A 27,201-nucleotide genomic window follows, 5' to 3' on the forward strand; every position below is an offset into this window, starting at 1 on the left:
CTCAGCGGGCGGGCCCGGTTCACTCTCCAGTCCCCGTCGGACCCCACCGCGGGGCCACTATATATGCCCTCGCAGGGACCGTCTCGAACCCGGTGAGGCCTCCTTCGATCTTCCTCCGGAGCCTCTTCTCTCTCACTTGCGATGGGGGCGCGGATCTCCAGGCCAGCGCGGGGCTCCACGGGCTTAGTAGGATGCGGCCGCCATCTTGGTCTCAGATTACGCCGTTGTTCGCAAGCCGCGTTTAGGTCTTTTAGGGCCGCGATTTCCTTGTATGAGAAGTCCAAGGGCCTCCTGCAGGCTTCCACCACTCCTTCGATGTTTCTGCGGGCTCAAGTGTTGCTTAAGTGTCCCGTAAAGCAGCTTATCGATGTCCTTCGAGCGGAGCTCACCAGAGACGCGTCCACTCTACATGGCGGTTAGCCACGCCCCCTTCCGCCAATTAATTTATAACCAGAATGTGTGGTCCTTCACTGGAATCCTTTAAAGAACAAGCATTGCAAAACCAACCGTTTTGGCTTGTCGATAGTTATTAGAAAGGCATTTGGCAGGCACTTCTATTATATGCCCAGGGACTCGCACCATTTTGCAGCTGCTACCATTAGTGGCCCATTAGTACCAGCAAGGCAATTCCAGGCAAATGCCTATCCCATGCCTATACAAAAGGCAAAACTTTTGGCATTGCCACTGCTTGTTTTGTCCTGTAGTGTGTTCAAAGAAAAAACATCACCTCTCCATTTACAAAGCCATGCATATTGGCTTCGCCAATTTCTGTTTCAGACACTTCCACCTCTGGTTGGTTATTAAGCAATCCTGGACACGCCCCCTCCTTCACAATACACTCTCAAAGGCAGACGCCAGGCACATAGAGCAGTGGAGGGGGCGGGACCATGGCCGGGAATCAGAGGGAGGCGGAGCCAGGGGGGCAGGGGTTGCAGAGCAGGAACAGGGTGCTCTGTTCTTGCAGTTACGTAGCCGGGTCGCTCGAGGAAGTCCCCTGCCCGGTTGCACAGACCCCAGAATCGGTCTGCTGGAGGCAGCCGGGGAGGACGCAGCGGAGCTCCGGGCTGAGAGTGAGGTGAGAATACGCGCACCGGGGAGGGGGACCGATTGCACCACTGCCCAGATGAAGAGAAACCCAGGGAGCCCCGAGCCGAGGTGCTGAGTCTGGGCGCTGCTGTCACTGCTTGCTATCACCCCCCTCCACACCAGTGAGCAGCTGGCTGAGTCCCTCCCGTGGAGAGCACAGATGGGGCGCACAGCATGACAACGCTACACTCAGACTAGATGATGATCCCACGGCTTTCTGCCGATTTTCGCAGAGCTGTCACCCTTATTACACACATGCACTGGCCCTGGAGCTGCTCCCACATACGTTCATGCGATGTGGGTGACTGCGTGCCAGGTCACGCGAACTGCTCGAGATCCTGTACCGTGAAATGTTGCTGTCTCTTCATGAGTTGTCATGTGGTTTGGAAGGCTTAGTGCTGACTGTTCGTTTGTGATGTGGCAAATACTTGCTTCGCCGATTTGGGATGTGGCACTCCCTGGCTGCGGGGTGTGACTAGCATGCTGTGCGTTTAACGTGTGTGGTGTGACTGGGTTTACCGCTCCTGCGTAGCCCAGTGTGGCACGGCTGGTGAAGAGCTGAACTGAGAGATATGCGGTTGGTACTGCCAGTGAGTGCCATGTGGCTGCAGGGCGTGATGTTTCTAGGTTGACATGGGTAACGTGTAACGTGTGGCAGGTGCTCCCTTGTGTGGTGCTCCAATGAAATGAACACCTGCACGTAAGCTAGCGTGACGTGCTGTACACCGTGGTGCCTCCAACTAGGAACTGTTTGAACAGCTCTTCCTGGGGCCAGCGTGGATTCTTTTCAGATAATAACGCCACGCATTTTTCTACTGAGGAAGTGGAGAGGAATGTGGAACTAACTGGCAGATACATGAATGTCATCGGAATGTAAAAAGCGAGAGGCATGCTTTGGTCAAGTGAAGACAGTATGTATTTATTGGCCATTTGTATGGCGCCTACACACAAGTGTTTCCAGGCGCAACAGGACAAGGGGGAGGGGAACAGAGGGAAACAAAACAGTAAATGGTCCTACTAGGCCTTGTGACATTCGGAAAATGCAAGTGCAGTGACAATAAGTGCAGCAGGGAGGGGGCAGGTCAGGAGGGAGGGGGCGAAGTGCAGGAAGGCAAGGGCCCCAGGGGATGGGCAAGTGCCAGGGGTAACTAGAGGTAAGGGTCAGCTAGTGCAAGGACGGGGTGGACTAGAAGCAGGCTATTCAGGGAAGGGTGCCAGAGGGTAAGTGCTGGTTAAGGGGTGCTGGAGTAGAATGGACGAGGAGGGCCTGGCCCCTGAAAGGCACATAAGGGGCCAGGCACTAGTGGCAGTGGGACATTAGCAAGGGAGGGGGAGAGGAAAGTAAGAGAAGGGTAACGTCTCTCTTAAGTTTCTGAAACTTAAGGAGATCCAGCTCAAGTTTGATGGGGCAGGAAGGCCATTCTAGAGGAAGGCTGCTGCCAAAGAAAGAGGTCTACCCCTACTCTCTTTAGTACAATGGGTTGGGAGACACTTGTGGAAGCCCAGGCGCCCCAAAAATAGATGAACATGGTAATATTTGCTCTGTGAAAGTGGAGAAAATGAACTAGCAGTACTTTGGCTGCATCCAAAAAGGTGGGGGCGGGATGGCTGGAGGTGCTGAGGGTGTAGCTTGGCCTTTTGGTTTGAAATCTTCATTGGTTCTTGTTGGATTGGGGCTTGACTAGACATGGCCTGGAATAATACAACAATGGCACTAGATTTGTCCTTGATAGAAATATCAAAACGATATATTAATAAATACAAATACTTAACTCAACTGTGCATGCAAATTAAACCAGATGCTATTTCGCATGTATCCTTTTAGAACATGTTTATTAGTGTTATCTGTGAGCCATCATTCACACTAAATCCCACAATGAGGATATCCCAGGATTACAGCGCATGGTAGTCCTTGATTCTATTAAAGACAAGGAGGCGAGCATTATGTTTTACTTCTTTATTACTCCCACAGCATTTCAACTTTAAACATTTGGTTACACCTTAGTTTTACTTCAGTCCATTTAGTTAGGACTATAATGTGTCACTTTCCTAAAAGCCAAAACGAGTACGCTGGATTACTGCTAGAACGGAACCCAAATGTGAGGAGGGACACAAAGCTTGAGGATGTAGTTTGGTTGTTTACCCACCCATTGACTGCTCATGGTGATGTCAATTTCTTTTGGTCTTTCCCACAAACTACCTGCCCCTCCTCACCCAAAATGCATCCCCCTACGGTCTCCATGAGCTGGCTCTATTAACGTCTTATCCCCGTTTTCGTAATAGTTCTGCTTCAAATACTGTAACTTGGATTGTCTCATTAAATAACAATGGTTTAGTTCTATTCTTAACATCCTAAGTTCGGCTTTATTATCACTACCACTCCCTTCACTCTCCGTATCCTTGCTTCCAGTTCCTCAATCTTCAGTCCCAATTCTTTTTCGCTGTTTGCTTTCATCGCATTGACCCCTGCCTGATTAATTCTGCACCGGATGGTGACAAAGATTTAAGCTAAATGCAGGGCTACACATTTCAGGTTGCAAGCTACTAGCCTGGCATAAAGAGTCACTCACCCCTCGATACCCTGCATAAACACAGCACACCATTTCTCACTTGCCAAGAGTCCATTTTCACTCGCCAATGGCTAGTGGTGAGCGCTTGTTTTTGAGGCAAGTGCTAGGGAAAATTCCCCTGCCTGTTTCGGCTCCAAGATTGGATGATGGACAAAGGCTTTTGCAGGCCCCAAAATGTTCACTTGCCACTAGCTATTGGCTAGTGATAATGACTTTTGATGAGGAGGAAATAGTGTGTTGTGTGTATGTGGAGAATTGAGGAGGCGAGGGACTTTTTATGCCTTGCTAGTAACTTGTATCCTCGAAGTTTTTTACCGGATCTATGTGATCACTGCGACCACACACAACTGCGACGGCCGAAAATGCAGACTTTCTTTTTTTTCTTTTTTTCCATTAAACCCCATTTACACCACAAAGATATGCGGGGGAAATATCCCATACCCCCCTCTCCATATTTATGTGGTGTAAAGGGGTTGTTTGAAAAAATAAAAAATAAAAAAGTCAGCCATTTCGGCCGTCGCAATTGTGAGGGCGACATTTTGGCCTATTTCCTTTTTTTACTGCTGGCTTTTGCTTGAGTGGCTCGAAAACTGAGGTCGTGTACTTTGGCTCTTTGACTTCACCATCCAGGGCCTTCACCCATGGGCGTGGTCATTCTCTCCAGAGGTGTAAGAGACCACTAAGAATGCCCACTTTCAGCTTCATGCTCCAAAGCACGTTCCTGCTCTCTTTAATATTTCAAGGCACCTTGGCAATTGTGATCTGACATCTAAGGTATTGCAAAATGCTCTACTCGGGGTGCCCTCAACACCTAATTGTTATCAACAGGACCACATTATGCGTGCACTGGGCAGTGACTCCCTGTGGCACCCTGCATCAACTTCACTGCACTTTGGACCACGTTTTATAACTTTTTTGTTGTTGCAAGTGATGAGATGTGCTGTACATTATTTGCACCAAAAAAAGTTGTGCCCCAATTCACAAAGGGCATCCGCATGTGCGCATCGATGATGTGGACTTTGCGATGCCCTTTGGCACAATTCTGCAAATAAAAGCATGCTTGTGGACTTTATGAAGCGCATGCCGACATGAGAAACAAAATGCGTTTTTTAAATGCACAAAAGAACAACCCCGCTGCACCTGTTTGAATAGGCGCAGTGCATGACGAGATCAGGGTTGACCCTTCCGTGCATTACCGCTGCTAACCCACTTGCATTACAATCCCCTCAAAAACAGGACCTAAAGGGCAACTTGCTTTTTAAAATGCACTATCAGGCTGAGAGGCATAGACGGGGGGGGGGGGGGTTGTGGGGTGGCGGGGTGTCAAGGCCCATGCCCACTTAGCACCACTGTGTGGGCATTTACAGATGTTATTGACGCTGCGGTGGACCCAACTACATTAGCTGCAGACCCTACTTGTTAGACAATTCTGGCTACGCCTCTTCTACCAGCACTTGGGGGCTGGGAGCCGCCCACACATTGGGATCGCATTTCTTATATTAATATATGAAAGAAGTAGCGTAATTTGTGTGCACATGGACCCCTACATATATGCATGCCACCGTGAATAAGGTGACTAAACAACACAAAACCCCATTCCTTTTGTGAATTTGGCCCTTTGTATCACACACAGAACCGCCGACAATGCCGATCCTGCTCACCATACACCCCATGCAGTCTCCTAAACGGGGTTGTTGCCAGGTCTGGAAAAGATCCAGGGTTAGGCTAATGTCGGGACTGTCGGGGCTCGGGGATAGCTAGCCGTTTGGTAGTAGCCCTTGAACTTCTATCCAGGGCTACAAACAGAAGACCCTGGGCTATAGGCCCCTCAGCCCACCCCATCCTCCCAGCAACGCCTCTGCTCCTAAACCATACACCACTTCCAAGACCCTGCTAGTAGCGACAGTCAGGAGAAAGAAACATGGCAGTAGAAGACTAGACCCCGCAGGGGTATCCTTTTGGAATGAACTTGCAACTGCCTTCAGATCCAAGGAGAACCACTTGTAGGCCGAGAAAATACCTAAACCCGTTCTCTTAAAAAAGAAAAACAAAGGTCCTTCACACTTGACTGTTGAGTATCCCATTTACATGTGCCCTCTGCAATGCTCTGATGTCCTGCCCTGCTGCCCCTACAAACAAAAAACGCTCTACTTTATCAAATGTGCATTTAGGTTTTCCCTCTGCCCTTGATGCAACTTAAAAAATAAAAATAAAGTTTTTATTTTATTTTTTATTTACAAGTACTGAAACAAGTGCAGGAATAAATACAATGTTCATGCGCCCCCATTCAGCCACCCTTGCTCTTACCCGTCCTAAATGTTTCTAAGGCCTGTGTGATCAGATGTTGTGTACCCTTTATCTTTGCTTTGCAGGTTCATCAGCGTTGGCCCCACACGAAGCACCAATGAATACGAATAATTTTTGAACTTTGAAGTGTTTCCGATTGACACCTGATAGTTCATCGGTTTATTTATTTTCCCTTTTTATCAGCTAGAAATTGATCAAACCAGCTCTATCTACTTTTGGGTCTCCCCCTACAGGCCCCCTTTCCGCCTATTATATGATATCGGTGAACTCGTGGTTGCACCGAGATGTATGCTGGATTAGCCCTTCCATCACTTACCCTAGCGACTGTGGCTGGACATAATTGATTGTGGATAGAAGTCTCCCTTTACTGCGAAAAGTGGTTGTGTTCTATGTCTCTTGGGTTGAGCTCCCTCCAAAATCACATCCTCTATCTTCGGAGTTGGTGACCCTACATTTTTGGGAATCTCTTTCCTGGGCCTTTCTATGAACTTGTTCTACAATCTTTAGCCTGTCTACCTTGGGGTCCATTATCTTATTGAAAGTACCACACATTGGGGTCTTTTTCCTTTGTGAACAGATTCAACATAGCCCAGGGTACCTTGCAGAAGACTGCTTTTACTTGGATCGGCAGTACTTTGAGGTGGACATCAACACCTCCCTCAAATGCTCACCTTTGACAAAACATTTCTCATTCCTATTTGCGGCTTCTGTGGCAAAAGGGGAAGTCGGACCTCCTGAAGATATCTCCCCTCCCTTTTTAAATTTTTTTTTTTTTTTTTACCCAAAGCCAGAAAGACTTCTCTGATACCACTACCTCTCAATACGAATTCCCTGCTCCCTTGAAATGGTGCTACCAGAATACCTAAGAGTACAAGACATCATTTCTGAAAATCCCTTCTGAAGAGGAAGTGTTTTTAGGGGTCTCATTGAGGGTGAGCACATCCTTTTTCTTCGTCCACCATTATCATGTGACATCACGCATGTCAAGTCATGCAGGGAGCCATCCGAGTCCTAGGGCCACACCAAGTACATAGGCCAGTAAAACATAAGTATACAACCGAAAGAAAATAATGTAAATAAGACAAGCACATACAATGTGTTCACTCCTCCTGCAGATCCTTTTAATATAAGCAATTCCTATGAGATATCCAGTCCCTCAATTTGTGGATTCTCGGACCACTAATGAAACCCCCTGCATCCTGATGCTCCTCCACACTCCATAACACATCATCACAACCACAATATTGCAATATTTTTGCGGGGATATTAACACATGGAACCACAAATTGGACATATGCTTTCGATTTTCTTCTGAAATGCAAATATTCCCAACAGCACTGTGGCGAACCAGAAGAAATACTCTGACCAATGACTGAACCGTTTCAAGGGTTTTTGTTAAAAGTAAATGAACTCCCAGCTTGCCCTGTCCCTGAGGGAAGTTCCCTACTTAGAAGCTAAAACTAATGGTGCTCGTCAAAAGAAAACCGTCCTTAGCCCAAAATCATATCCAACTAATCTGGCCTACCACTTTGGAAAGCCTAACTAAAAAAGAGACGCTAGAGCAAAGGCCTCTGTTTCAGCCTTCTGCCCGGCCCAATCACTTGGATGGCTTGTTTTTAGATTCACGTTCGTCAATATGATAAAACGGATCACAACTTTTCCCGCAGACTTTGCTGGTCGAAAGAAAATAGCACAGTTCTCTTTTTATAACAATTTTGTGCATCTTGGACTCCCCAAAGTACTGCGTCCCTCTAGCAGACTAGCGTTCTCTCAATCAACGTAATTCACATAGGGCGCTTGCCCATTTTGGGTTTCTCAAGCGTTTGTAACCTTGTCGACTTTCCCAGCCTTGATGCACAGTGTTCATATCCGCTTCACTCTCACTCCCATAGGGCACTTGCCCATTCAGGTTTCTCAGGATCCCGTAACGTTGTCGGCTTTTCCCACATTGATTCAAATCTTCTGCCCACAGGGTCTTTCTGGCGTGCAATGCCCTCCCACCAGACCTGCATCTTGAAAGCAACCTCCTCTCCTTTCGAAAAGTTTGAAGTCTTCCTTATTCAAATAAACAAACAGGATAACTTCTCTCCCTGCCCATTACCTCTCAAATGTTCTGTGTTCTTTGTTCTGTCCTGCATGTATGTGTGCCCCTGCCCAGATGCTTGTCAAGTTACTGGCCTGTAATGAAATAAAACGTGTTCATGCCTCTCCTATTCTGATTCACGGGGGACGCTTGCCTGCTCGGGTTTCTCAGGCTCCTGCAACTTTGTCGGTTTTCCCACCCTTGATTCAAAGGGTTCGTACCTCTCACTGGTAGTCTCTCTGTGGGAGCATTCACTTTCCTGTTGCTGCTTGTCTCTGCAGCTAATGTCCTTCTGGCGTGGAGCTCAGGTTCCGGGCTTTCCACATCGATCTGGTCTCGGCATTGGTTACCAAGCCCCTAAATGATGTTAGACATGAGCATTTCATGAAGCTCAGTCATTTTCCTTCCTGCATCCGGGATCCGGAATGGTTTTAAATTTACAGTTTGCCCGGCCGGGCTCCTGATATATTGAAGTAAAATTCTGTACACTCCCAGGTTGTTCCGAGAAGACCTCTGGGAATCGGGCGAGGAAATCCTGCAGATCTTCTTGTAGGGAGGGTAGTAAATGTTGAGGGACCAACTGGTGTTATAGGTCTTGGTCTGTGAGGAGAGCAGCCATGTTTATAGTATTCCCCTCTACCGGGTCAATCTTCCATTCTTTTAACAATTTGACATGCATTTGTGTTTTCTGGCATCTATCGGGTTGTCAATTTAAGGGATCCTTTCTTTCTCAAGAATTTTATAGGGACTGTACCATTTTGAGAATTTAGTTTTTCTCAGATGTAAGAAGGAGAACTAAGACAGATTCCCCAACAGAGACCGGCTACCGCTTGCCTGTCATGTAGGGTTTTTTGATGTTGTTGGGCTCTACCTAACTGTTTTATGACTTCCTTAACAGTAGCCATAGGAGATTTTAGCTTCTGAGCTGTTTGGGAAATGGGTAGGATAACCTCTTCTCTCTCCTCCGAGGTCTTTTGTAAAATATCCAGCATGTCTCGAGGTTCTCTAACCATATATCAATTCAAAAGGGCAATAGCCCAGAGACGCCTGAGGTGTGTTTCGTACTGCAAAGAGAGCCCTATGAATCATAACATCCCAATTCCTACCATGGGTGTGTACTAATTTGTGGAGAATTCTCTCTAAGGTTTGGTTAAACTTTTCCACAAGGCCATCTGTTTGGGGTGGTACACAGTTACGTAGGGTTTTGATATGTAGTACCTCTTTTACTTCTTGCCTGATTTTTGACATGAAGGTGTTGCCTTAGTTGGTAAGGATTTCCTTTGGGAACCCGACTTGTGATAGGAAGGGAAGTTGATGTTTAAGTATCTGCTGACGCAAGGGGAATGCTTCGGGGTACCGAGTAGCATAATTCACGGTTATGAACTCATTTGCTAGTTTGGACGTTTCTAGCAGGCACACTATACCCATAGGCTATTTGTGTGTGTGTGTGGGGGGGGCGGGTATTTTGATGATGTAAAGGGTTTGTAGTGGGGTCTGGGGTACTGGAGTGTGTGAGAGGTCAGAAATGGGAGGCAGACACAAAGTTGTAATGTTTTCAACATTAGACATTTTATTAAAATAAGAGGGTTTGGCCTTTCTGTCCCTATCCTAAAAAGAGTTTCCCTGCTGAGGAAATTATAACTAAAAATCAGTCTGTGTCTCGCCGTTAAAATTAGGCAAACTATTCTTGTGGTCCAAAACATATCTAACCCTCAAACTAAAAATGAATAACAAAAGGTGTTGGGTAAATGTCTCTGCTTTAGATTCAGCAAAAAGTGTGCAAAAATGAAACCTGTAAATCCAAGAAGGCAATCCTTGTACCGAGCGGATGATTCCCTTCCCCTGAACGATAGTTCAGGTAGAATATTGAAAATGTTTTGTTCAAACAATTGTTCTTTAAGAATAGTCGAATGTTCACGTAAAACTTCCTTAAGGATGATGAAAAGTATCTTTTCCGGACAATGGTGTTTGAACGGATGGCAAAAGTAGTTCTTCTACATAACGCACTGGAACAGAGCCCTTAGTTATATAAGTGCATATAAACAGATACAACAGATAACAAAAAGCCAGCTCCCTATCAGGTTTTCATTATATGAGAAAAAAAGAAGAGAAAAAAAAAAAGCAATTGAGAGAAACTATGACCTGCATTTAAGAGAACCCAAATAACTAATGACCAAAATTAAGTGATCACAGTTCTTGCATTCAACAAATTATTACATAGATTCAAAAAAGAGGGAAGGCTGCTCTGGCCACAACCAATAGCAATACAGTCAGTGTTGGTCTTGGTGCACCATTCTTTGATATGAGTCCTTCTTAGAAGTCTAAAGACTCAACCTCCTACACAACCAGGGCCCACTTTAGAGTTAATCCAGAACACAACTTCCCGAGAGCCTCTCTGGATTCCACTCTTTGGCTTTACAACTTTGGTGAGAATCATGTTCTTATGGTCCATAGCCAGATCTCTGTGAGAGACATCTGATGTTGCAGGCATACCTGCTTTCTTGACTCAAATATCTATCCCATGAGCCACCATGCTCATTCTTGGTGAAAGATTGGTATGCTTTTTAGTCTTTTTTGGGTGTCTTTTATTCTCTTTCATACACATTGTCACACCTACACAGTTAATATTACACAGCGTGTATGGTACCGCATGCTGGGGGAGTAACAAGTAGCTCTTAGTTTAAACCTAACCAGGAGCTAAATAGCTCCCAGCTCCTGGCAATTCTGAACCCTGCATTTACCTTGGTGTTTCTATTAATCCACATGAACTCCTTCTTCCTCTTTCTTTTCTCAGTACTTGAGACTATGGGCCTCATTACAAGTTTGATGGTAGCCTTGCTGGTAAAACCGGCAGGCTGCCGCCAAACTTGTGATTTTTTTTTTTCTTCGGCACCCGCGAATGGTCATTTACCGGGTCATTACAGAGCCGCCGGACCCGGTAATTGCCCATTCGTGGGTTCCGGAAAAAAATGCTCCCCTTCCCATTGAACCCTATAGGGCTCAATGGGAATGTGGAGGTCGGATGCACCGGCACCATTCAGAATAGTACTGGTGCATCCAACATGCTCTGCTTGCTGGTGCCGGTACGCCCGTCAGGTCAGACCTGGCGGGCGGAAGGCACTCGCAAGCAGAACTTGTAGTTTGCTGGTCTAGTAACAATGGTACCAGCAAGCCTACCGGTAGCGTTGTTACCGGACCGGCAAAGTTATAATGAGGCCCAATGTGGTAGTTTGAGTCCATATGAACTTAAGGTTTTTCAAAGTTGTATTGTTTTGGATCTTTGTTTGAATCAAAATGATCAGAGACAGGAGATGTTAAATGAGAAACATGTGCAATGGTATTCTGCTCTGAATAACCGTATGCTATTAGCACTTTGGATGTTATAGTGTTTCCTTCAAAAAGGGGGGGTTATATTGTCTCTCCTAATGGGGTCATCACCGCCTCCCGATATTCATCTCCTCCCACATGGTCCTCCCTCATAGTATGACCCCCAGGGTCAGGATCAGGTAGCTGCTGCCGTGCCCTGGCCATGCGAGAGGAGACCACTAACGGGGAATCAGTGATGGCTCCGTAGGATTCATTACAAGTGGCTGCAGTCTTTTGGCAAATGTTGCAGGTAGAGACATATGTTTTTACATGTGTGAATACTCCTGGCTAGTAAAATCAGGATATGTCCTGGCTCTGGATCTTCCTTATCCCCCGATGGCAGCCTTTAAATGGGAATGGGCCAGCTCTAATACTATTCAGAGTTGTCTTGGGGGGAAATGCCAGTTTGGTTCGGTGAAGGCCCTCTTTCCCCACATCCCCTCGATTATAATAATCCTTTCTTTAGGAAAAAGAAAGGACCAGTTTAGCTACGTCCTGCCTCTTGCCATGTCACCCTCACAAAGGCTTCAGTTGGGGCTGAATCATTCCCTTTGGCGTTAGCAAGATTGGGTAGGGGGAGACGTTCTTAGTTTCCGTTACAGCTGCCTCTTCTGTCATGAGGTCAGCTTCTCCAAACTCCATTGACCCTCTATCGGTTTCTACCAGGGTGTTTACCTCTTGAGGTACTTAGGTGAGGGCTTTTTCAAGAATCCGTTGCATTATAGCCTCCTCCTCCTCCTCAACTAGATGGGTGGTAGTCCCATGATTATGGAGGATCACCTTTAGCCCCCCCTATATTTGGGGATCTACCACACACAGCGAAACCTCTAATGCATGTCGCCAGGCGAGTCCGGACTTGGTTGCTAGTCTGATGTAGGTTCCTGATGGGGAGAAAAGACTGAGGCCTATTGGTATCAAGTGTCTTTTTCTGGGATGGAAATAGTCTCTACGTTATACACATCAAACCCAATGGATATGGGGATTTGCTAGAGTAGGGACTTTGTCCGTCTCGCTTAGTTTGGTAAATAATGGGGTCCCGAGCTTGTATCAGCTGGCAGACATCCCACTATTGACACCATATCTGCTGAACCAGAAGAAGGACTCAGACCAATGATAGACATTTTTCAAGAGTCTTTATTAAAAGTAAATGAACTCCTAACTTGCCCCATCTCTAGGAGGAAAGTTTCTTACCTAGAAACTAAAACTAATGATGCTCATCAAAAGAAAACTGTCCTTAGTCCAAAATCCTATCCAACTAATCTGGCTCTACCCATTTGGAAAATTTGAATGGCGTGTCGTCAGATTCAAGTTTGTCAATATGATCAAAACAGCTCACAACTTTTCCTGCAGACTTTGCTGATCAAAAGAAAAAATCTTCTGTATGGTTCCCTCTTAACACAGTACTCTGTATGACACTTGTGTGGCTCTTGGATTCCCTGAAGTCCTGCGGCCCTCTGGCTCTCAATCTCTCAATCAACATAATTCACATAGGGCTCTTGCCCACTCAGTTTTCTCAGGCTCCCGTAACCTCATCAGCTTTCCCTCCCTTGATAAGGATTCGTAACACTCACTGGTAGTCTCTCTGTGGGAGCGTTCGCTTCCCTGTTGCTGCTTGTCCATGCAGCAAATGGCCTTCTGGCATGGAGCTCGAGATTCCGGGCACTCCCTGGCAATCTGGTCTTGGCATCGGCTACCAGGTCACAGGCCCACTATGGCTTCTCTGTGGTTGTGCCACCAGAGGAAACGCTTGCTTCACCGTCCCCGCCTTTTTCCCTGATCTTGTCTTAGTTAGACGGGACACCAGCTTTCGGTGTCAGGCTAGCATTTGGCTCACCCTCCATGCGACCGCAGGCTCTGCGGTTGAGCATGGCTCCACCCCTCCAGGACGTCTCCTGTCCAGAGGCTTGTCTCTACACGAAGGATTCACTCTCTACCCCTGCAAGTCTCCTCTCCATTCACAGTTGCTTCTGGGTTTATGTACGCCATCCCAAACAGGAAATGTGTGTCCGTCTTCTTTTGACAGTGGCACATGGATTAAATTTAGCATCGCCTGAAGCCAAAGAGATGGAAGGAATGTCACTGGTTGGTGTAGTCAAAACAGGAGAAAAAACTGTTTTTCCCATGTCCCATGTAGGCAGACCATGTATTCCGGATGGGAGGTCCTTATTGGACTGGGAGTACTTGTCCCAGAGAGGAGAGTCCCTCCCAGTGAGGTCCCACTTTTCCCAGACCTCTAGGGAGGGTCTTACAGAGCGTGATCACCGCCCTAGCCTCACAGGGGCTGTCTCTCTTCTGGGAAGAACGGACAAATTGACCCCAGATTCATTACAGTGCTTTAATTGCTCCCACAAAACATGAGTTTTACCTCTAATCACCACCAAAGTCCTCCATCCCTTCCCCCAACAAATGTGACTCCTACCATGCGCCCTTGGGATCAACCACCACTCATCCTCCCAGAACCCAGACAAGATAACAAGGAAGAGGCTCATGGGAATCTCCTCTATTGCACACATCTTTATCCGTCTGCCAGCCCATTAGGGCTCCACATTGTTTCCAGAGTTGTAGTTTCCGCATTAACCAGTCCTGATAATTTCCAATCTTCCTGACCACAAATTCTATCTCTCATTTTCTCCTCATCTTTGCATCACTGACATGGTAGTGGTAGTAGTCGAAGCACGACTAGGGGTAATACCTTAGTACTCATTTTATCCTCTTACCTTGCCCCTCTGCCCCCTAAACTGTGCAGACCCTGTTTCACTCAACTGGACAGACCATGCAGGCTGTGAAAAATATGTGGCCATGCCAGAACCAAACAGTCTGCTCCCCCGCCCCCCCCCCTTGTACACTCAACAGCTTTCTATAAAAAAATAAACTGTCCATTAGAACTTGTGAAAAATGCTGGCACAAGGCCCACAAACTGGAGGACATTCTCCCCAAGTCTCCCATCTGGTGCGGGGTCCCGCAAGGAGCGAGCTTATCTCTGCTCCTCTTTAAAATGTACCCCAGAGCTCTCTGCGATTTACTGGACAACACGGGCATGTTTTTCTCAAACTATGCTGACAACACTCAACTGGTCCTTGAAATCTCATGTGACTACGCAAAGGATGCAGCCTCTCTTACTGCTATTTACCATCTTATTGAAAACTGGATGGTGAACCATTGGCTCTGCATAAATAGAGAAAAAACTGAGCTTCTGATTTTCGGCTCGCAAGCCTCTTGAAGCAAACTTAATGAGCATTATTCCAAATCGGAAACTATGATATACTGGTCCAGGAGAAAGTTCAAACCCTTGGGATTCACTTGGAAACATCACTTGCATCTGATGCACATGTGAACCAAATCATAAAAGGTTGCAACTATTCCCTTCATCTTCTAAAAAACATCCGACCCTATGTGTCACAGAAGAATGCAGCCATAATTTCCCGGGCCACAATACTATCAAGACTGGACTATTGCAATTCTCTGTTAGCGGGGGCATCGGAAATCAACATAAACATATGCCAGATAACACAAAACAATGCAGTGCGCATCGTAAATAAACTTCGTAAATCTGAACACGTCACATAGCACAGAAAGGATTCACACTGGCTGGCTGTATGTGACAGAATTCTCTTCAAGACCCTGTGGCTGTCACAAGACCCTGTGGCTGTCACATAAGTGCATATTTGGCACTGCTGCGTGTTATCTAAAAAAGCGCATCTCTCTTTATGAGCCTGGCAGATCTCTGTGATCTGCGGAAAAAAATCAAATCGGATGCGCCAGATACAAACAGGGGAAAAGGCCTGGGAAAATCCTTCGCCGTCAAAGCAGCCAATGCATGGAACGCCCTTCCTACACCTCTGTCGGAAATTAGCATCCTGAAGACATTCCAGAAAAATCTTAAAACTCACCTGATCAGATAACTCTCTCTCGCCATGGTCCCTCCGGTTCTGCCCACCCACGCATTTTGTACTGTGTTTTTTGGATCATCTATTGTATTTATGTTCCCGCGCCCGATGCCCACAGGCTTTCGGCGCTTTATAAATATATAAATGAATAAAATAAAAATAAATACATTCTATCCCTCAAGGCTTTACCTTCCAAATGGCAAACCTTGATAAATGAAGCAAAGGCTACTTAATACACCACCACCATTACAGCTGCCTTTTAACATGAGCAAAGCCCTTCTCACAGCAGTCAAACAGCAACATTAAACCCAGAGGTATCAGAATCCCAGGGGAAGTTTGAGGCTATCATTAGCGTCTTTATCAACAAGATCGATACAATTAGACTCCATATCCTGATTCCCTCCTTATATCCCTCACCAGCTCTTTAGCCCTGGTCCAACTTCTCTCCTCTGTGGTAAATCAGACATAGGAGACAGACACGAAGACATGTTAGTTTATTAAAATTAAAGAAACACCTATCCTAGCCCTACCTCTGTGATGATGGTCCCAACAATGTTGCTTGTCAGGATTTCTTACATCATAACATTTGCCCTCTGTTCCAATCCTATTCTGTCCTGTTAAAAATAAAAAAGAAGAAAAAACAACACAAATTATCCTACTTCACTCTTGGCTTGGGATGGCTGGTGCATAGTATTTCCAGTTCTTTTATTGTGTTTCAGGGCTCGGCCTGCAGCTGCAATTCAAAACAAGTTCTGTGTTACTCTCTCTAGAAGGAGACTCCTCGTCCCCTCATCAAGGTTCTATTTAACTCAAAAAGGTCTGTCTGTCGTTGCAATATGTGTTTTTATAGTTCAGTCCAGGGACCAAAATTAAGATTGAATAAGCAGCAGCTAAAAGCAGCCCCTGAGTATCATGTATTAACCAGTGATCAGGAGCAACCACTGGGGAATGAGGAGCTGGTACATAGCGTTCCGCAAATAAAACGTTCACGTAAGATGTAAACGTACAATTTTATACATTTTTTTTTTTTTTTTTTTTTATCCACCTTTAACCTGTAAATGTTGTAACGATGTGTCCTAATGTTTATTTATAGATTGTGCCAAAAGCACAGAGTGAAATGCACATTGGTGTGTTTGTTCGCCATAACTTGGCTTCGGGAGCCAAAAGTAGACCTGGTAGCTGTTGGTTTTAAGCTAACATTATTTTAAAAAAAGGAATCCACCACACACGTCATCCATTCTTCATCAGTGACCTTTGGTTCTAATAAACATACAGACTTGCTGGAATGTTTATGCATCAAATGAGATTACAAAATGTTTAAAGACAATTTTTCCGTGGCCAAATTAGGACAAACTTAAACCCCCCACTGCTCCAAAATACTCCCCCCCCACCCACCCGCTACTTACCTTTTTTCACTCCCGCCTTCTGTCTGACCCTGCAGCGTCAGATCTGTCCCTCCTACGCGGGTCTGATCCGACACCACAGGGTCCGTTTTTCTTTTTTTGTGTTTTTGTTTGCTTTTTCCCGCCCCCGCCTCCAAACCTCTGGAAGTGGGGACACCCCTGCTACCTGCAAAGGCCATAACTACCAAACCTGGGGAGTGAGGACAACCCCAGCTACCATGTTTCCTAGTGTTTACCCAAACGTATAGTTTACAAACGATGGAATGGTACTAGCTGAATTCGGCCAGATTTACCATACGATCGTTTGTAAACGGTCAGTTTGGGTACTACCAAAAGCAGAGCTTAAGTCAAGAAATACAACCTAAAGATTCATTTTCCAAAGAGATGTATACTTTTGGATCAGCAAGAATGGGATCAGACATTGGGCCATCGTGCCCCTATTTCTCCTTTAATCCCGCCTGCAGGTCAGTTATTATGTTATTGCTATCCACCCAAACTTGGAGGAGCTTCAAGATGATTTTGCCAAATATTTTGCCCACGCCGTCTAATAGGGAGATTGGGCGATAATTTGCAGTGTTATGCCAGCCTGCCTTTTTGTAGATCGGGACAATGACCGCTCTACGCCAGGAGTCTGGTGTGACCCCCATAGTTAAGATGGCATTAAAACATTTGAGCGGACCGTAGCCCAGATTTTAAATTCATTTTCTAAAAGGTCTAATAGAATTAAGACTGCGCCAGGAGCCTTACCCCATAAAGACGTGGCCCAAGATGCTTCCACCTCTTTCATAATAATGGTCAGAGGAACTGCTTCACATAAACTGGGCAAAGACACCTATGGGCACAGAGGTTGAGGTATCTCAATATAAACCTAAAAAGTGGGATCTCCACAGCTCACCACTGATACAACATAGCAAAGGCTGATACGATTTAAGATCTCTACTGGAGACCAATTTCCGAAATAAGGGAATATCCCCTACTTTGTAAGCATTATGGAGTGCCCCCCCCCCCATCGCTCCACTGCAAATTCTTTCTTTTTTGATGCTAGCAAGGATTTATAGTTGGCCTTTAGCTGGCATAACCTATTTCTGTCTACCCCCAATTTGAGACCCACACATTTTACGATCTCTCTCTTCGCTAAACGGCAGGCATCATCATACCATCCAACCTTTCCAATCGTGCCCTTTCTTATCGTCTTGATAGGAGTAGTTACCAATGGGCAAATCTTTGCCATCATTGTCTCATCTGGCCAACATTGCATTATCAGTGTTGTTTACCGCCATAATTGATTCCATGAGGTGAAGAATTATTTCATACATTTTAGGTTTTACATCATGGTCAATTAGCCTAGCCCATTGCAAGGATGTTTAGGCATTGCCTTTAACCCTAATCTGTTTAAAGCAAGAGGCCGAGCAGGATCCAAGGTATGGTGAGTTTGGCGTTAGGATAGAAATCGATAAAGGAGAGTGATCACTTTCCATTCTCTGATGTATCTCACAGTCTTTGACTCTGTCCCAGTCTCCGGCTGAGATGAAAATATAATCAATGAGCGAACAGCCATTGTGACCATTCAAAGTGGTACCCAGTCATTCTATCGCAAGCATTATAGAGTGGTACATAGAGCATACAAGAACACCGAAAACACAGAAAAAATAAACATATAAAGGGTAGTGGAGTAAGGGGTTAAAATGGGTCGGGATGGGGTTGGGATGGTGTTATAAGAGTGGAAAATCATGGGCTTTTGGGGGAGGGACCCCCCAAATAAAACAAATTTAAAAAATCGGTGTTTTGATCACAATGAAATGTACCACTCTGTAATCGTTAACCTTCTAAGAATGGCATGCAGGCTGGTTGCTTGGGAACCACCCTATGCAGGCCGTCAAATTTAGATTGAATATCGTGCAGGAGGACTCCACAGCAAGACAATATTGGGCCTCATTACAAGTACTCCGGTCCGGAATTAACACTGCCGGTAAAACCATACCGGCACCGTTTCCATGTCCGCCCAATCATGACCCGCGGCCCCGGTAATAGCACCACCCTAAACCGCCACCGCGGAAATAGGGGTCCCGTTAAGTCCGTCTGCACGGAAACCCCTCCGTTACCGTCAACACGAAACACCGTGAGCATCACAACTAGCGCGGACACGGAAATACCGGCAAAAAAATGGCGTAAATACCGTGATCACGGTGGCGGAACCGCCGCCACCGCAAACATGGCGTTATACACTGCCTGCTGAACTGAATCGGGACACAGGTGCACCAAATCAGCCCAGCTGGACCTAGCATGCCACTGGGAGCCTACAAAAGGGCCACACCCAGCCCAACACAACACAGAACCATGCACGCAGCAGGTCTAGTAGCACTGGGACTGGGCCTACTCAACCAACAGGCAGCACTGCACATGGTGGCAGTAATGGCGCAGAGGAGGAGGAGGAGGCGTAGTCGGAGGAGGCGCAGGCGGCAACCAACCAACCCTGCAGCTATGGCAAACCCCATTGCCCAGCCAGCCCGACCCCGCCGCCAGCCAGCAATACCACGCATCAGGGCCTCACCCTGGAACCTCACCCCAGGACAGATCCACACACTATACCGGCTGGACCGTGCAACAATCCTGCACATCACCGCCATGATTGAGGACAACATCAGCAGCCTAATTGACACCCCCACCACCATCACCCCCCTCTTGAAGGTTGTCTCAGTACTGCATTTCCTTGGCACTGGCACCTATCAACACACGGTTGGTGAGCTGCACGGCATATCACAACCCTGTTTCTCCAAAATCCTGGTACAGGTACTGGATGCCCTGTTGCGCCATGTGTCGGAACACATAGCCCTACCCCGCACCCTCCCCGAGGTCATTGCCACCAAGTTGGCCTTCCATGCCATAGCAGGCATGCCAAATTGCATAGGCGCAGTTGACTGCACCCACGTCGAGCTGACAGTACCACGTGCAATTGAGGCGGTGTTCCGCAATAGGAAACAGTATCACTCTTTGAATGTCCAGATGGTTTGTGATGCCATGCAACTGATTACACACTGCTGCGCACTTTTCCCAGGCTCATCACATGACTCAATGGTACTGCGGAATTCCACGTTGCCACAGTACATGGAACGCTATGCCGGACAAAGCACATGGCTATTGGGTGAGTACAGCTGACGATGCTACAACCCTGTCGGAGTGGTGTGTGTGTGTCCAGGCCAATGAGCATTGTGAGTGTGCCGCTGTGACCGCACATGCATCACCCCCGTTCCATCTACCAAATACACAGCGGATGCCAAACATCATGAAGGAAGACATGACAGGGCACCACAATGTGCCCGTGCACACGCTGGCACAGCCAATCCCGTCACTGTCCCATGGACCCTGTGCCACTGCAGACACCCACCCTCAATTGAAACACTGCCTCAAAAGGCACGAGAGGCGTGTAAATGAGACGACGTGTATTTACTACTTCCGTACAGTGGAGTCACTCTGCCATGTGTGGACAGCACTGCACCGTGACATGCACACAATCAAATGTCACCCGCAGGGCACAGTAAACATGCAAGTTAATGTGTAGGCCCATATCCAGTCAGCGACATACATCGTGATGCCCAAAACATACCTCCCTACACTGCATGGTACATATGCATGAATGAATGATGATACAAGAATGCACAGCAGCAGATGAGGACATGATGCCACAAACACTGACATGTTCCCCCATCTACATCCCATGTAGGTGATGCAGGATATGCACTCACGCCATGGATGATGACACCTGTACGGAGACCAAGGAACAGGCATGAAGAGGCATACAATAGGGCACATATCCGCACACGTGGAATGATTGAGAGGACATTTGGACTGCTGAAGGCCCGTTTCTGCTGTCTGAGCAGATCTGGCGGATCACTGCTGTACAGCCCAGTGAAGACGGGTAAAATCACGCTCGTATGTGCCATGCTGCACAATATATACCTGCGCAGGAACATCCCAATGCCACCAGACGCAGATGAGGGAGATGGGGATGGAGATGGAGATGGAGATGGGGATGGGATGGCACCGCCTCCCCCTGGGGGTCCACATGATGGCCAGAGAGCACGGGATGCCCTGATTCGCATTTAATTTAGAGTCACAGCACATTCACAGAAATGCACAAACATGGTGACGACAATGAATTAATAGTTGCACTGCAAAATAAAAAATCAATGTCCACACATGTATGTCTTGATTTGAAATGGTGATGTATTGATGTAATAACAGGGAAGGAGGTGCATTGGTTAGGGAAGCTGTACACCCGGGGCCACCCACCACCCAAACGTGCCCACCCCCACCCAGACCCCATTGTTCAAACCCCCAAAACTACCTACGCCACCACCCAAACGTGCCCACCCCTCTCACACCCTTGTGTCCTGCACTGCCCCACACACATGCCATCACTTCCGTGTGCGCTTCTGTGCCTGTGCAACCTTGCCCGAGGGACCCGTTAGCCTACTCGAGCGCCTCCTTGGACTGGCAGTAGTGGAGCTGGATGGGGTGGTTGTGTTTGATTGGCCAGAATCTGGGATTGAGGGCATCCGTGCCAGATTTGCCTGTTGGCCAACCAACATGGCCTCTACAAGCCTGGAGGTGTGGTTGTTGCCCTCCCGCACATGGCGTGCAAGGGTTACTATAGTGCTCGCAAAGCGTCCGATGGACCTTGACAGGCGACGCACTGAGGCGCTGTAGCTCTCCCTTGCAGCCTGGATTCCTCTAGCTGCCTCTCCACCAGCTGGGTGAGGGTAGCCTGCTGGTCCTCCATCCGCTGCATGCGGGCATTCAGTTCGGCCATGGATGGGGTGGGCGACCTCATGGGACTCCCCAGTGATGTGGGGCTGAACCCCAGCTCACGGAAGGAGCCCAGGTCTTCCAATGTGGGCATCTCCCCCTGTGGCCCCGTTTCCGAGTGCTCTTGCGGGGCACTGTTATCACTGCAGGCTGCCCCCTCTGCAGTGCTGCTGCCTTCGGTGTTGTGTTGGGTGGCCACGATAGGTTCCCGTGGCACCTGTCTAGACTCAGCCAGTGTGGAGATGGTGGGGATGTCGGTGGTGGTGGTGGGCCGCACATCTGTAGTGGCTGGTAATGTGGCCAGAGGTGCAGAACTGCCAGCAGCATCCTCCTGTGTGGTGGCGGTGGCTTGTGTACTTTCCGGTGCAGATTGGCTGGCCTGTTGTGCAGTATCACTGTCACTTGAAACGGCTGTGGGGACACAAAGGGCATGCAATTAGTGTTGTTGTGGTGGCAGATGGGTGCATCACATGCGTCATTAAGATTGTACATTGTATAGTGTTAGTCACATGCATCTGATTGCTGGTGTATGCATTCTGTGATTTTGCTTGCCATACGGATCATGATGGGTCCTTTGGCCCACACATGCACTGCCTGGGGGGGGGGGTTGTTAATGGGTCCTTTGGCCCACACATGCACTGCCTGGGGGGGGGGGGTTGTTAATGGGTCCTTTGGCCCACACATGCACTGCCTGGGGGGGGATGTTGTTGATGGGTCCTTTGCCCCACACATGCACTGCCTGGGGGGGGGGTTGTTAATGGGTCTTTTGGCCCAGTACTCACAACTGCATATTTACATGTGGCATTCATGTTTGGGCACTTACCGGCATCTGCAGGTGGGCTCACTCCTGCCTCAGCCTACCCGATCCCATGGATTCCCTCTAGGTGGAGGACACTGCTGCAACGCTCCTCCCATGCTTGCAGCCTCAGTGGGGAAGGGGGTCCTCCGCCTGTCCCACTGCTGCGCTGGCGGTGCGTGGAAATGAGGTTGCGTACCCTCAGCCTCAGGTCGTCCCACCGCTTGTGGCAGTCCTTCACGCTCCTCACTGCCACACCCACAGCGGTGCACTTGCGTGCAGCTTCGGCCCACACCTCCTTCCTCCGCTGCTGTGTGGCACGCCATTGGTCGGCGCTGAACAGCATCTCCGCATTGTCTACAATGTGCTCCACCAAGACGGTTAGCTCTGCCTCGCTGAAGCGCTGTTTGCGCTGCCTCTGAGCAGGAATCCTGGCAGACATGCTGGTGGTCCCTTTTGGCTTCTCAGAGTTAGGATTGTGCTTGTGCTGGCTCTGGATGGCAATGGATTGTGCTTTTATATGATGGCCACCTCTCTGTTTCCTGTTTTGCGATCATGGTATTTCCGGTTCCGTGTCCGTGGCGGCGGAGGCGGAAACGGGTTTTGCGCCACTTGTGGCTGCGTTATTTCCATTTCCGTGGGGTTTTCCGTGACGGCGGTAACAACGTTTCCGAGTCCGTGTGGTGCGCGTGACCGACAGCGTGTAATCGGACGGTTTTTCCGCAACCTTGCGGACACGGAAACGTTTTTACCGCCGTCACGGATTTTGCACGGTCCCGGACTGGCAGGTTGTAATGAGGCCCAATGTCTTCTAATGGGTGCAGTGGCCTTCAGAGGAAGGATGTCCCAGGTTAGATCCTGGTCATCCCAAAACCTGCTAGCTTTTTTACGGGTACCATCTGAAGATTGAAGTCACCTGCTACGATGATGCATTTTCTTCCTTGCACACTATCGGAGCAAACTTTGTGTTAATTAAGTCCTGCAAACATACACGAGTTGACAAACCGTGTGATAGCCATGGCCTGTAGTAAATATAAATTGGACAAAACAATTCCTTATTAGCAACCCAGATAATCAACTTTTGGAGGTTCATGCAATTATTTTGGGAGCCTTAATAGCTGGAGTGAAAAGGAGCGATATCCCTGTAGCACTACCGGGTCAATTGCCAAGGTCTCTTGGAAAACAATTCTATGGAACCTGCGAATAAAAGTACACCAATCCTGGGCGTCCAAATGTTTACAAATCCCTTGCAATATTCCACGAGAGGAGTCTAAGGCACATGGAGGTCACAGGGAAAACATCCAATCCCTCACGCCTAATGGCCATGAGGCGGCCTTTGGGACCTTGAATGGCATGACGGTGAAAGATGTTATGACCTTCATTATGGCGGTTGGTAGTGGGCCCGATTTCTTGCAATAAGGGGACCCCACTAGAGTGTATATGTGAGGTACCAACAAGATATTCTAAAGAGGAGCGAAGGTCACAGCTGTTGCAGCAAACCTGCTGTACTGGATCAAAAGGATTAGTTGTTGTACATTGTTTTATTTGACAAATTTGCCTTCAGCACAAACAATAGATATACATCAATTCCCATTATATAAAGATTCCCATTATATAAAGATTGATAAGCATTATTACAAAGATAGTCAAATAAATTAAACGGTTAAAATATTAAACATTAAAAAGCTCAAATTGCAAATCAAAGAATCCCCACAAATCCATGCACAATAAATAAACTGTGCAACAAGATAAATAATCAAAAGCATTCGATTGTCATTGCTTATCTGCTCAGGTGGGTCCTTGAACCCAATGGGTGGTCTCTCTTAACATATGTGATTTATTAGCTACTCCTGACAATAAGGGGATTAAACTAGTTCTTTCAGTCAATTGGACAGTGGCAGGATTAAACACAGATAGAAAATGTGCCTGACCTGTGGAGTTAATGTCATCATAGATCTTAATTGATTGCTTCCAACATGTGAGTTGGAAACCCACATTTTAAATTGGAGCACACTTATAATAAGGAGGTGACACAAATTCAATTAAAACGCAGTTTCTGGGACTATACAAGACCAGAAATTCCCACGTGATATGTCGTCAGTAGCGATGGCCGAGAGACCCGGAATCTGTATACATAGAGCCTACTAAAAGGTTCTATTTAAGAATGGGTTCTCAGCTGTGGGATTAATGTCCTTAATTTTGCCAGCACGCAACCCTGTCATACACCTATAAACGTCTGAATGAATCCCATTGAATTAATTTGCACCTGAATAGATGTGTTACTATGCAGCTCAATGTTCACTGTCACAAAATATTGGTTCAAATGGGCAGGTATGAAATGTTGATAGCATTGTTCTAATATTGGACCAGTATGGCGAGTTGTACAGGTTCTCTTATGATGGGACAGGCCCTAGTGGATTTCATAACTGTTAAAGAAAGGTACCTGGAAATTCTGGTTAATTGCCAGAGAGTGCCAGTGCTGTTCGGTTGTTTTAGAGCTTGAATTATAAGGGACATTGCAGTTATTTATTTAAATTTTTTTTTGTAGGAGTATTCGGTTAGAAGTTGTTAAGGTGCAGAATTTGGTTCTATAGTGGTTTAAAACATTGTTTGAGCGGAAGGACTCGGCTTCTGATTCTAATCTCCCTACTTGATGCCATGTCTTGTAATTTGTAAAAAGCCATTATAGCCAACGAAGAAAGTTCAATGCTAAAGATACCATTTCTCGTTTCCATTATGTATCTGAAACATGTTTTTTCCAAAACATCTTAAAGAAGTGTAATGTTAAATATTGGAACTCTTGAAGATAGTAGACACCCAACCTTAACTATGCCCCCTTTGTTGTTTGGGATAGCCACTTGTGATAAATCATAGGGCAAAGAAATCTCGTGGGTAATGATTTCATGAGTAGTGTACCTCCAAGAATGATTCCCCTTTCTCGCTAGCCTTGTCCCTTTTCTGTTTTCGTCGGCCCCCCACCCCACTCCCCTGTCTCCCATTTATTTTCTTCATTTACCACAATTTTCACATTTCTTTTTGTTTCTGCCCCTTTCTTGTTTGATGTTATCTCCTCGCCCTCTTCCCTTTTAATTTGCCTGGTTCATTCCACTCTTTAGCCCTTTTACTACGTACACCCCTCCAAAGTTCTTTAGTTCATTCTCTCCCTCTATCTCATTCTCCCTGCTCCTTTCATATTGTTCCCCATCCACGTGCTTCCTGTCCAGCCATCTTGAATTTCTCCCCTTCCTTGCCTTCCTTCATCTCCACTTGCCCTCATGTGTCCTCTTCCCAGACACTTATTAGCATTTTCCAATTCTTGTTTAAGATGACATTTTGAAATGCACCTTACCTGAATGATGTTTGCTAAGGACTGTGTGGAATTTGTTACCGAATTAAGTATGCCAATTGATGTAATCCTTTTTTAGTGTCTATACACACATTAGACCTGCAGTGGCTCCTGCAAATTCCAAGATGACCCCTTTTCATCATGACTCATGGTCACTTTATTATTTTCTGTTTATAATAGATGTAATTTTGTGCTCTGCTTGCAGGAGGGTGATGTGAAAGCCATGGCAGAGGGGTGACATTGCAGTCGCCTGGAGGCAAGACTGTTGAGGGCACGGGGAGCCCTCTGCCGCCGCTGGTGGTGACCTGCGGTAACGAGAACCAGCAGGATGGAAGAAAGCAGCTGGGTATGGCTTGTGGAGCTCCTGCACCAACTGGTGTCATGGGGGGCAGCTGGTGCCATGGTCTTTGGCGGTGTGGTGCCGTATATCCCTCAATACAGGGACATTCGGCGTACCCAGAACACAGAGGGCTTTTCAACTTATGTTTGCCTTATGCTGCTGGTAGCAAACATTTTACGAATACTTTTCTGGTAAGTAGATTTCCTTTTCACTCTGTTATTTTTCATGAGTTCCCTTAGAATTAAAATGTGCATTTCCCTACCATGTATTTTTTTATTTTCTTTTTAGGTGTTGTGCTTGTGTTCCAAATTAAAATGCTAAAATGAATGTCTCTTGGGGAACCGGGGAACCGAACAAACGACGCCCTTCGATGATGAAAACCTATATATATATATATATATATATATATATATATATATATATATATATATAGCTATGACATTCTAGTGATTTTTTTTTTTGGGGGGGGGGGGGTTTCTTGACATTTAATTGAGGCAGTATTTGCTGATATTGACTTGATTTTCCCAGAGCGTCTGGCCAATTTGAATGCTTTCACAACATACTGGGCCTCATTATGAGTTTGGTGGTATCCTTCAGAGGTAAATCCACTAAGATGCCACCAATCTGTGCATTCGTTTTCGCAACCAGGTCCGGCGTAATTCCTGCTTGATTACAAGCAGTGGTGGTGGAGTTAATCCACGTTTTTCCAGAGTGCATTGGACTCTATGGGACTTTTTTGGTGGAATTACTGAGGCGGTTTTGCTGCTGCAGCAATTCCACCCATTTTGCCGATTTATTTCAGCGGTAGGTGGGATGATTTAACTCTAGCATGATGCTGAAGGTAAATCACCCACTCCAGGGCCATACTTGTAGTATGGCAGTGCGGGAAAAGTGGCAGTAATTCCGTTGCCGCCGACTATTTCCTGCACCGCCCTTATTATCACATCTCAGTACATGAACGGGGCAAGACACTATTCATACTGCATACTGCTCACCTCGGGGAGTAGGATCCATGCACTCTGCTTTTACTTAATGACATGGATTCAACAGCGACAGAACCATTTTATATAATAGCTGGAACTGTACTGGTGTTTTTGCATTCACGCTGCAAATGATACACATATATTTTTAATTCGTAAAACGAGCGTTAATACCTTTTTAGCCACCTTAAAAGGACGATACTTTATGAACCGAATTGTGCATTTTTGCGA

At 46.7% G+C, this 27,201-nt stretch overlaps 1 protein-coding gene across 2 annotated transcripts in view; it reads left to right on the plus strand.

The window, feature by feature from the left end:
- Positions 1-913: 913 nt before the first annotated feature.
- Positions 914-27,201, plus strand: part of SLC66A2 (solute carrier family 66 member 2) — a 436,935-nt gene continuing 410,647 nt past the window's right edge. For both annotated transcript variants that reach the window (XM_069620644.1, XM_069620645.1), the window contains exons 1-2: positions 914-1,075; positions 25,856-26,181. In XM_069620644.1, coding sequence (XP_069476745.1) covers positions 25,979-26,181 — 203 coding nt within the window. In that variant the 5' untranslated portion in view covers positions 914-1,075; positions 25,856-25,978. The remainder of the gene's footprint in view (positions 1,076-25,855; positions 26,182-27,201) is intronic.

Source organism: Ambystoma mexicanum, chromosome 5q (genome assembly GCF_040938575.1).
Source record: "Ambystoma mexicanum isolate Mex_15411 chromosome 5q, UKY_AmexF1_1, whole genome shotgun sequence".
Lineage (NCBI taxonomy): Eukaryota > Metazoa > Chordata > Amphibia > Caudata > Ambystomatidae > Ambystoma > Ambystoma mexicanum.